Consider the following 12,945-nt stretch of genomic DNA (forward strand, 5'->3'; position numbering starts at 1 on the left):
ATGCTAAGAAAACTTGAGAAAACAGAGCAACACGTAAAACGAGGTAAAAACTCCAAATTTTGGAAAATTTCAAAATTAAAACCCATTTGGCCTTTGGATACAAAAACCCCAAAAATCCAAAAATAATTAAGTTTAGACACCGTATGCAAAAACGGCTAGCATAACAATGCAAAACCCCAAACCATCATCTCGAAAAATAGGGAAATGCTCATACCCGACCAACCGGGCAAAACCAACAAACAGAAATGGAGGGGAACACTAGTTCTCAGCCTCCTAACAAACGACTACCAAAAACAAAAACAGAAACAATAAAACGGGAGAACCCTACCTCACAGTGAAAAGGGCAAAATGGGAATTTGAACCATAAAATAAATAGCCCGCATAAGTAGTTGAAAATTGCAGCAATCCAAGGTTTTCCCGAGCTGGATCCAATGAGATCAACCTCGTGATGATCCCACGCCCATAGCTCCCACAACGAACAAAATAGTAAATCCTCATGAAGAGGATTTTGGGTTTTACTCTCAAACTTTCTAATTCAAAAGTGAGAAGTGAGGAAATAAATTCCTTTTTGGATACTTATTCACTTTTCGAGTGAATAATCGATTAGGGCAAATAACCAACCAACCTAGTTAACCCCAAATCGACCCAAACGAAAATAGGCTATTCCTATAAATAATAATTCATCTATGGCAAAGCTGCTAGAAATTAAAATAAATCAATTAAAAAGCTCGAAAACCCAAAAATACATAAATTTCCTTAATAGCTTTTGTGACAATGCGAAACTCTAAATGCACAGACACGCTCACTGGTCTAATCACATAATGCAAATGAATTCGGATTTAATAATCACCGAAAGGTTTAATTTAAACATTTAATTAAGGATATGTCGACCATACAGGGATGATATTGGTAAAATATGAATAGCCGAATCACTAACTCCATGTGCCACTGCTAGGGATATAAATCCTGCACACTAAACAATACAATCAAGTGCAATTGCATATAATAACATAGTTGAAGCAATAAATGCATTAAATCACTTAATTTAACCATTCATTTAATTATATCAAGATAATCTATTTACATCACTCACATTCGCACAAAGCATAACAACGCAAGAATGAAGTAAATACCCATAACATTAAATCTATCACATAACATAATTAGAGATATGTCCAAATACTAGATAACCTTATATCATCATAAAACACATCATCATCTCAAAACAACATCATCGTGCAATATGATCAACTAAACAACATAGTAGTCTAACATTTATGATACTAAAATCAAGGTCTAACATTTGACCCTTGGGTCATCTCATATGTAAAACATAACATAAGTAGATTTCCACAACACATAACCAATGAATCCAACATGGACAATCCATTTCTAATTATTTAAGCATTTAATAGTAGTTTTTTAAATAATAAGAAAAGGCGCTTAAAACACATAATCAAACATAGTCATAAACATGACTAACCACTGCTACAAGAACCTAGTCCAATGTAGCATGGTAATAGTACACAGTGCAATCTCTACACACATCTCAGGGTAATCACAAAACAACATCATGATACCACATCGATCCTGGTAACCACTGGCACAGACCTCAGCAAACCAAAAATCACATCATAAAATCATAAATCAGTGATAAGCATAATCAAAGCAACTGATACAGAAACACAAATCCAATCACCTCAATGGTGTAGACCACTCATGGTCACAATCATGATCCCTCACAACAAAAGATCAACAAGGTTGCATCCATTAGGATGACTTATATAAGTCAAATGGGAGAGACACTACATCTCTCAACTCCATCAATGAACTTTGTAACTTGAAAGCCCATCTTGAAGGATGATGTTCAAACTCACACTTGTGCAAGAGGGATCATTGTGGTGGTTTTTTGTGAAATGTAGGATAGGCAAGCTATTCTTTGCAACTACCAATGAGATTTGAATAAGCACCTCCTGATGATGAAACCCTTACACTCATCCTTTGACCCTAATGCAAAGTCTTTTCCTACAATTCTAATATAAGTTAGACTCCCAAATTTGTCGCTCTATTTTTGATTTGATTCTTGTTTGGAGACAATTATCAACTCTCTTGGAAGGTTTTAGGGGGTTGATGAGGGGTCTTTAATATTTTTCCACACAACTTTTTCTTGAGTGTTCAATGAAATATATATCATCAAAGATCTACCTACTAAACTCTCACTCCAATCTTCTAGTAATTGTTGGAACCATATAATTGATTATGAAGGTATTCCCTTCCACTACCATATATGTTACAATGTCGGTCACATTGTTGCTCAGTGATACAATTAATGGAATTTTTTTTTGGTTCTTTCTTCTTGGTGGAGGGATGTCTCTCCTTAACACTATCTTTTGTTAAAGGGGGTATTTGGCCAAGAGAAGAATGACATGGCTCGAGATAATATGCCCCATTTTTATTAGCCAAAGGATGGGATTGACACATATGATTCCTCAGGATGCAAGGATGGCCCCTTAAGTTTATTGATGATTCCCACCATTAGAACCATTTTTGGGACTCCTCTCGCAAGTAATAGCCTCAAGGATGTTTTTACCCCCTCTCAACTTGGGCAATTGAGTGACCTACTATTGTGCCCACTAGGGTCCCCAAACCTTCACAAGACATGCTTAGGGATAATGGGAATGAAAAACATAAGAAGAAGAAAAAAGAGAGCCCATTCAATATGCTTCTTTGTTCTCGCTAAAAAAGTAGAGCTAAATGTGTGAAAATAGATCTAAACCTAGTTAATGGGGTCTCTCTTATAATATGTCCTGCAATTGATAGGTTTAATTGGCATTTTTTGGCATATGTAGGATGATGGACAATATTTGGTTGATTTAATTTTGCCATCACCTATTTATGGGTGTTTGTTACTTTGTAGTGCTCTTGATCTTTTGAGGGTTTGTCTACAACATTTATAGTTGGTGATATAATTAATTTGTTTGATATTAACACAATGGGAGCTGGTCCAATCCATCTATTTGATTACCCTAAAAAATGCAATTTAAACCTATATTCAAGCTATTCCTTGATAAATAGAAATTGAAAATAGAAAAAATGACTACAAATTTGTAAAGCATACCAAAAGTAATGTATGTGTCGTATAGAGGAAACAAATGCATACAAAGATTTAACAAATTTAGAAATCTAGACCTGCCAAAATCAAAATACACTAATACAACAATAAAAAAGTAGAAAGAACATCTAAAGAGAAGTATTGCTATGATAACAAGAAAATCTGCAAACCCAAAAAATGAAACCCAACCCTAATAGTTGTTGAAAAGAGATTGTTTTGAAGTGAAGAACATATAATGGAACAATCATTATCTTGTTAATGATGTCAAACCTACTACTTGTTGTTGAGACAATTTTGGTCTGAAAGCTATCATCTAGTTGATTGATGAGGAGGATTTGAAAAGAGGAGATAACAAGAGAACCTAAAGAAAGGTTGAGTTATTTAGTGTATAAAAGAGCACTTAGACCAAGTAAGACATTGATACTATAGTTGATTGTTTATCTACTTTAAATTTGAAATGAAAGATTACTCAAGTTAAGACTGGAAGAAGATCAAGTAAGAAAAGTGTTTGTCAAGCCTTGTTGAGTAGTTAGTGCAAGTCGATAAAAAATTAGTAGAAGTCGAGTAAAAATCAATATGTACCGAGCAAAGAAGAAAAATAGTGCAAGTCGAGTGAATGTCAGTATATGCTGAGTAAAGTTTAGTTGGTGCCGAGCATCAATAAACTTTAGTGTTTGCCAAGTGAATAGTGTTGGTCGAGTGACAACAAACAATGTTAAATCAAAGATTTGATGAATCTTAGCCGACTAATTTGATTGCTTGAATTGTGTGAAACATGTGGAAGATAAACTATGATGAGTCGGTGGCACATAATTCAAGGTAAACTATTTTGAGGCAAATTCAAAGAAGATTGTAGAGGAACCAAATGGAAAAGTGGGTAGATTCATTGAATCCTACCTAACCCTAAAATGGATGATTGTGGTTAAGCAAAAAAAGATCTAAGTTCTTAATTTATAGAGATAGCTGGTCAGAAGTAAAGGTTTTCATGTGCAAGAACCTAAGGAAGATAAGGAGTCTAGGGTATTGCTTCATCTAGTAGCTGAACATAAGAGAGTGCAATTGACATACAAAGTAAGAAGGCTTAAGGGGATGAATGCTTGAAGGATGAACAAGCTATTATAGCTAAAGAGTATGAATGCCAAGCAAAATGGAGGACTAAAACAAGATCTATAATCTGCAAGTGAGTTGTAAGTTTTTATCAGATCAAGTCCTACTGTTACTTTCTAATAGCTATACTAGTGTGGATAAAATCCTTTGGATTAAGGTTGACCTAAAAGTCATTTGTAAATCCTTTTAAGTGGTTGAAATTCTAATGGAATGGTCTAAATTCCTCTAACAAGGCTCACACCTAATAGGGTGATTGAAATCCTTTAACCAGGTTACATTTAACAATGTATATTGTAACCTTTAACATGGTTGGCCTTTCACAGGGCATCACTTCAGAAGACTGAGAATTAGTAACATGTTATTGGTAGTATTTTCCAAATTGGGTTTCCACATAAAATCCTTGTGTCAAATTGTGTGAATGTTCTTATGATATTTCATGTTTACATTTCTGCAAAGTTATTTTGACCTAGGGCAGTAACCTACAAAGTTTAAGTGTTGTATTAATGGATGCATGCATGTTAAGGTTTTATGGATGTGGATCTAATTACCATTGAAATTTTTTATTTTTACATCTGGACCTTAGATAACTGATTCACCCCCTCTCTCAGTTATTCTAATGAATTCCAACAATAGCATATTGAAAATTCATATAAAAGAATGTGGTAGAATGTGATATAGGAGCACAATAATTATATCACGTGCTTTAAAAAAAGCTCCCTATCATTTCTAATAAACCTTTCACATTTTTAAATGTTTAGCAAACTAGATAATCATAGAAAAATACCATTCACACAGCTATGAAGAGATAATAATCTAAAGGATCACAAAATGCAAAGAGGGAGCAAGCTTACAAAAAATGTTGGAAGAAAATAATTTATGGCATATTGAGAACAATAGATACAACCTAAATCTAATGCAACTGCAAGCACACCTACATTAAACATCCTATAGTAGTAGAAATAATAATCCTCATTAAAACATAGAAATTATGAAAAATACCACAAACATTTTATTGGACACAAAAAAGACTAAATAAATCTACATATCCTTGAAATTAATAGTGCACATAAATTGTAAATACATTTCATATGATGGAAAAGTTAAATTTGTCCAACATAAATATTGAAATTAAATTCTTCACGTATTCATTTTCAATCTTCTTTTCACTCACTTTTATTATAAGAAACAAGAGACACAAAGCATCATAGTTCCTGTCATATGTGTCATGATTATAGTATTGTAGAGTGTGGCACTAAAGGGTTGAGATGGAGGAATACACTTTTTAATTTGAAAGAATGCAAAATGTATTAGAACAACATTCTCTATATCCTTTGATGTTTTAAAGGTTGAACTATCTTTAAACCATATTAAAATTTATTGTAATTGTACATAGAACTTAACAACTAAAGATAGTGGAGAAACATAGACAATTGCATTTTGCATAAATGTTTGTAGTTGAATGCGAGTAGATAAGTTATAACTCTTACCAAGTGCAAAATTTCTTATTTGTGTCATTAGAATTTTAACATCAACGTCTTTACAAAAAATGTTACAAGAAACTCTAAAATTGGTTAAGAGGACTAGCTAATAAATGATATTGTATGGCGTGCTCAACATAATACAAGGTTTACTTTTCATATTGTAATGAATTTGGTGTTAGGAATGCTTTTGTAGAATATCTAAACAACAAAAATATTGTTTTTTTATTATACAACAAGAAAAATAGGTCATACTTTTGGTCTACTTTGAAATTTATCACAATCAATTGTGGTTTCTTAAAATAAGCTACTATACTCTATACATATACGAGAGAAGAAATTTAGAGCATTATAAAAATCCAATGACACGATTTAATTAATAAAAAAGAGTAAATCTAAACTCTATCATAGAAAACTCAAAAGTGTATAAGAATTTTAGAACAAAATGGAATTCTTTAACTTCAAAAGTTTTGAGACTGGAAAGTGTCTTCATAAGCCCTCAAGAAATGTTGTTCAATTTCACTAGAAAAATCATGCATACATTACAAGGCAACACATTTTTTGCATTATTGGTTTTTCTATGAGAAGTCTTGAGATAATAAATAAAATTTCTACAATATTAGTTTGAATGCAATTATAAAGTTGTCATAAATGTCTTGTAATGTGTTGTGAACAAATGGATCATTGAGATCTTGTGCAAGGTTAAACAATACCAACCAAAACCCTAACAAAAACATAAGCATGTTATTCTACATATAGAAAATATATCCACAATTTAAATTGCTTATTCTTTGTGTCTTGGAGTCTGTAATACAATAAATTTTATTTTATTTTTAGCATGTTTACAATGTAAGAAATTAGAAACCAATTGTTTATCCTAAAAGAACAAATTATATGATTAAAAAACTAAAGAAATTGAAAATTACGAAACAAAAATAAAATTTTAACAAATATTTAACAACAAATAATTCTTTATTTAAAAAAACTACAATTAATTGTCATCTTTATACACTATTTTTATTTATTAAAAAATATTTAATCAACAACTTGACACTCAAAAATGGTATAAGATATTTCAAATTTTAAATACATAAAATATAGTTATACGTAGAATAACTATCATTTTAAAATTCTTTGTAATATTATTTAGTTTCTAGTTTTTAAAATTCTCTGGTACATTATTTAGTTTTTATTAGTTTTAATTCTTTTAAAAGATAATATTTTTAAGGACAAAATAAATCAAAATTTAATGAGTTAGTATATTATATTATTATTAATTTGACTAATGGTAAAGTAAAGTGTGGTGTAACATATCTTTTATAATAATTATATTAATTGCACAATTAATACAAAAAGTTAGAATTTTAAATTTTCATTGATTTTTAGTTTTAAAAATTTAATTTCTCCAGTAGTAGGACCTAATAAGATTTCAATTAAATATTATTCTTGTGTTTCAAAAATAAAAATAAAAATGTTTAAACTTTATAAAAAATTTAAATTGTGAAATATTTGAAATGATAAAGTAAATGTAGTATCACATCATTTTTATGATAGTTTCAATCGTATTAATTGCACAATTAATGGTAAAAATTAGAGTCTTAAATTTTTCTTGATTTTTTGATTTGAAAAATTAATTTTATCCCTTACTATTATTAGTATTATTAGTGAGAAATCAGTTAAATGATTTTTTTCCATTAAAAAAGTTCAAACTTAAAAAAATACTTGAATCTTATTAATTAAACTATTATAGTTTATAGTTTTTAATTGCATATGCAATAGAATAATGTTCAGACTAATAACCTAGCAGCAAGTTTCATTCCATTCTCCTATCCTCGGACATATTGGATAAGTATATTTCAATATCAGCCTAAACTATTGCACCTAGTGCAAGTAGTAGCTTTAATTTTTTAATTAAAAAAGAGCTCTGATTGAGCTTTAGTCCCTGCCTTCTGTGCCGAGGGTGAAGGAGGGTTACACTGTGCATAATCCGTGGTTCTGTAGTTGTATGTGAAAATTAGTTTTTTTTATTGCTGAATTATAGTACAATTAGCATTTGACCATGTATTTTGAGAAGACTTTATATGTAAAACTATAATTTTTTATTTTGAAAGGAGCAGATCATATAGTCACTGATTCTATGTAGAATATATAACCATTGATGGAGCTGCCCCTAGCACCCCCACAGAAGCTAAAAGACTCCTGTGAACTCTGCATATCGGGGAAAAAGTCGGATTCTAGCAAATTTTCATTTCAAATATGTCACACATGACGACCTGCACAATAAGAAAAACTATAGTAGCCCCCCCAATGGGACGTCGGCGTAATTTGAACAAAATCTTAGCATTGGGATACCTATGTTTAACAGCTAGCAAATTACTCATACCACACAGATAACAACCACACTTTAGAAATAATAGCTGAGATTTGTGTACAGTTGTGAACAAAGCAACATTATTTTTATCTTCCCACTGAATCTAGAAAACACAAGGCTTATAAATGACGACAAGAATGGTGATCCTTAATAAAATTAAAAAAGTTTCTTCCTTACTCAAAAAGGTTCAAAAACTATCTTAAGAGTCAAACATGCGCTGCTGTTTTTAATCCACTAGTAGATGGTAGACAAGGATTACCAGCAAACAAACAACAGTGAGAACATAGAAGCCTATTCAAGAGTAACAATGAACGACAGCTCTGTTTTAATGGCTTCGCTCAAGCTCAATGATAGCGGAGACGTTGGAGATGTTTCCAGAACAACGTGACATCATTTTTTAGTAATTTTCTGAGTAAAAAATTAATTTTAACCCCTGGAAAAATGGGCAGCGACCAATACCAATTTAATATTTATTGTACAAAAATATATTTTAAAAATAATCATTCGAAACTTTAGATTAACGATAGCTGTTTGTGAAAAAAATTAATAGGTGCGGCCACCAGGAACATTAGTTCGATAGCTGTTTGTGAAAAAAATAAATAGGTGCGGCCACGGGGAATAATGTTCCCCTGCCTATAGATAGGCAGGGACTAATAAATATATTATTCACTAGTACATTCTGGAATCCATTTGCCAGCTGCTGCCCCGCCTGCTTATTAGCCACGTCCCCTCGTAGATATAATTTAATATTTCGTTCGGTGGGATATTTGTTTTGATCGCCAGTTGCCAATGGCGTCGGAGAACAGAGGCATGGAATCGGGGCAAGGAAAAGGGAAAGAAGCAGTGAAGCAAGCCTCGAATTTTCTTTCTAAACTTGCACGAGCACGAGCTGGGAAAGATGCGGAAGAGATTGGCACTAAAGAAGACCTCGATCTCTGCTTGGAGCTTGCCCACAACTTGCATCAAAACGTTAATCTTACCGGCACGGAATTCAATGTTTCTGAATGTGCGGCTGTGAAAGGCATTATCGAACTGATTGTGCGATGGGGGATCCGGCCCTACCTCCTTTATTCACCCTTATCCCCACCTTCCCCTTCCCCTTCCCCTTTATCCTCATCCTCACAGGATGTTTTGCTTACTTCCTGCAATACTCTTGCATCATTTTCTCTTGATAATCTTCACCACAAAGGCTTTTGCGTCTCGGTAGTGGTGCGGAGCTATTATCTATCCGACGTTATGGCAGGCTTTCTACAACTTGCTTTTGCCCCTCATCAAAAACATGAAAAGAGGCGGAGCATGGCGGTGACTAAACTAGAGGAGGCAGTGGCAGCACTGGAAGTTGGAGATATGGTGGAAACGTTTTTAGTGTTGGTAGGGCAGAGAGATGGCCGCTCTCCTCCGCCATGGCTGAAACATGAAGCAGGGAAGATTCTTTCCAGACTTGTCATCAAGGATGGGGGAGTGCTCGCCGTAATGCACAGATTACTTGGCGCTGGGGTGAAGGTAATAGTTGCTACTCATGTTCCACTTACTGCATGGCTTGATAAAACTATTTGCTTATTGTTTTCAGGCTCAGGCGGTCTATGCGCAGTGTACAATTTGAATCTTTTCTTAAAATACTGGAGAAACTATTGTCTAGATTTGACAGTCAGCTGTAGATGGAAAGCAAGCCGAAGTAAGCAGCCAATGTTAACCAAATTTGCCTCAAGGATACACATCTTTTATTCTCTTCCTTTGAAAAAAAAAAAAAAACACTTGGGACAAAAATCTAGCAATTACCCAAAAAGTATAATTTAATTGTTCCTCAAAAATAAATAGGACAAAAAATAAGAGGACCAATGGCCTCAGAAAAAAATCTCTTGAAAACTTTGAGCGGTGTATGCATTGATGCCCTTTTTTTAAAAGCTAAGTGGTTCTGCGAGACTCTGTTAGTCAAATACAAATTCATCACAAGAAGTAGGCTATAATTAGTAATATTATCTACTTGGTTGAGATCCCACAATATGTTAGGAAATCATAATCCACAAAATAGATCTTCCTTATGAGAGAGATTAAAAACATAGATAATTTCAACCAGGGTTGGCAACATTAAATGAAGTCCAACTATAGGAGAGACATGATAAAAGGCGTATTAGGGTGCCTTAATAAATCATCTACCCACAGCCCAAGAGCTGATTATTACCCCTCTTCGTGTAATGCTCTTTCCCTGATTAGCCATGGATTCGCCCTAAATCACAATTGCAGAAGGGGCTTACTGTACATAGGGTTTCTTTAATTCAGGTGCTTGCAATTATTAGGAATTAATAGTAATAGTTGATATTCCATCATCATATTACACCTCTCTTGGGGATGTGATCACTATTCCATACTTATCATCGTTACCCTTCATAAGACGATTATATGCGGCTTCCATGCCCTCTCAAATGCTACTACATTGTTGTTGTTGTCTTAAGAGATGATATTGATTATCCTTGCTAGTCATTGACTAGTCTAGTCAAATCATGAAAGAGATATTATTGTAATCCATATTGCAATTGATATTATTGCAATTCACTACTCTTAGTGTTAATATAGATGTTACTTGTTATTGTTGTCTACAAGTTAGAGGAGGCACTCGGTGATTTCTTTGTTTAATGTCTCTTATTTCTCTCTATCCAGCCATAATTATAACCTGTTCATGATTGCTCTATTTCCTGTCACGTGAAGTATATAGATGACAAAATTGATTTGTGATTGTTATCTCACAACCCTGATAACTTTCTTGACATTATAGATAATGACTCGATAGCCAACAATTCAAAGTATTGCTCTAGGCTTATGGTCTTAATGATCATTATCGATCTCTATCAGACATGGGTGAATACATTATCACCATTCATTAAATCTTCTTATATGGTCTAGGGTTTACATTAATAATTGATGTGGCCAATGATCAATGTAATATTATTAATATTATCTTGCTATCGATGCTTGGTGATTATATTTATCTTTTTAATAGTCTTACTCCCATATTATTAAAGTTACTGATTTATTACTTCTTCAAGTTCCTTAGGTAGTAAGAGTACATGTGTATCCGGATATCTCATATATACTATGCTGCATGAAGTTTCAGAGACGGGGGTGTTTTAGGGGAAAGGGACATGTTTCTCGTACGAGTACAGTTCAGGGCTAATGTATAGGGGACGACAAAGGATGGCTATTAAAAAATAGGGGAATTTTTATATATAGTGAGAGATTTCAAATATAAATATCATAACATTGATAAACCATTCATCATAGACATTTTATAAGCTCAATACATCTCAAATTAACAAAATTCAAATACTTTCAAATGGCTTACGTTTAGCAAAAATGCCTAAAGCCTCCAAGTTTCATGCATGAAATGACATAAAGAAGAGTCCAATTAAAATACTAAACAATACATAATAACATAGAAGTCCAACTCCATAATCAGCTGTCAATAATAATCAAAATCAATAATGTGTCTCCAAATATATGGCCTGTCCATAAACAACGCATGGTTGCTCTAGGAATTTAAATACAAATCATCATCTGAGTTAGCCTTTGAGTAATTGGTAAGTTGACGGTCTTCCCTATCCAGTGGAACCTCAATCAATCTTGAAGGTGTGTCATCCTTCACTTGTGTAGCATCCTTAGGATTGGCTTCCGAACATAAGGGCTGAATCTAACGAAACTCAATCTTCTACTGATCCTATAACCACAGTGCAATGCGAATAACCACTAACTTCTCTGATCGTGTATAGGTAAGATTGTTCCTCTTGACTGATTGGATGATGCTTAATGTGGACCAATTTCTCTTTGCAGCAAAGGAACTAATAACCTATGAAAGAAGACGAACAACCATTTTTTTCAGCTCATGTGTATGTTTACCATCCAATAGGGTCAGTTTGAGCTAATGTAGCTCTAACCGTTCTTGCCTATGGTCTACAAAAGGTTGGACCATGAAGATTTATAAATTCAAGCCATTAACCCCAAAGTTTAGTAGCATCATTTGCATTGTACATTTTAGAAAGGGCCTTAAGGAAGCCCTCCTTAACCTGCTTTGAACACAAAATAATGTATTAAATAATGTTAAATCAAAATGAAGAGATAATCATAAGAGGTCTACTTTGCTATCTGAAATTTAAATTGAAAACTTGAGATTTCAGATTTGAGAGTCACCTTCGCATCAGAGGAAGGCTCTCTTCTAGGTCTTGGTGCATGCCATTTTGGATTGAGATCATAGGCTGCCATGTGAAGTGGGGTGTTCATAATGTTCCACCGTTGGCCTAAGGTGCTCTTTTTAAAATGTCGAAGTAGGGTCTTTGCCATGAATATTTTGCTTGACCTGCCCAAGTGTGCTATCAAAGGTCTCATAAATCTCTCAAAGGTTAGGAGAGTAAGTATCAACCTATCTTTTGACCTACACAATGGGCCCACCAAAGGAGCAAATTGTGTCTGCAAGTGTAAGGAAGTTGTAAGTTTTTTTGTTTTGATAGATAAACGGCCTAAGCCTTGATACATCATAAAGTACATAAACATCCAAGTAATCAACTTTTAGTCCCAAGTTACATTTTTCCGCCTTCCTTCTAGGTTATTCCTCTTCCTTCCCTCCTCCTTCTGCCTTCTATCAGGATCTGGATATAATCTAAGCACTACATCTTGCACTTATGTTAAGGATAAAGCTTTGAAAAGTCATGAAACATGAATACAAAAAGAGCATAGAAATGAAATGTAAAATGATACGAGTGTTTTCTTAAACAAAATATAATATACATCTAAATCATCAGAATTTTCACCCGAGAAAACATATCTAAAGCGGTCCGATTATCAGTTTGTTACATCAAAGGGTCTTTTGTTGGCTTAGTTACATAAAA

General features: G+C 33.4%; 1 protein-coding gene across 8 annotated transcripts in view; it reads left to right on the plus strand.

Annotated features, from left to right (window-relative positions):
* Positions 1–8,643: 8,643 nt before the first annotated feature.
* The window catches only part of LOC149534956 (uncharacterized), a 59,379-nt gene continuing 55,077 nt past the window's right edge, over positions 8,644–12,945 (plus strand). For 4 of the 8 annotated variants that reach the window (XR_016357824.1, XR_016357825.1, XR_016357826.1 and 1 more), the window contains exon 1: positions 8,726–9,571. Coding sequence is in view for 3 of the 8 variants with exons in the window: in XM_089806723.1 (XP_089662849.1) it covers positions 8,858–9,571 (714 nt within the window). In the remaining 5 variants the exon portion in view is untranslated. Of the gene's footprint in view, positions 9,572–12,945 lie in introns of all 8 variants that reach the window. The other 4 variants (XR_016357827.1, XR_016357828.1, XM_089806722.1 and 1 more) reach the window with 2 other exon arrangements.

This window comes from Cupressus sempervirens, chromosome 10, assembly GCF_028749045.1.
Source record: "Cupressus sempervirens isolate cs-2001-9-10 chromosome 10, ASM2874904v1, whole genome shotgun sequence".
NCBI lineage: Eukaryota > Viridiplantae > Streptophyta > Pinopsida > Cupressales > Cupressaceae > Cupressus > Cupressus sempervirens.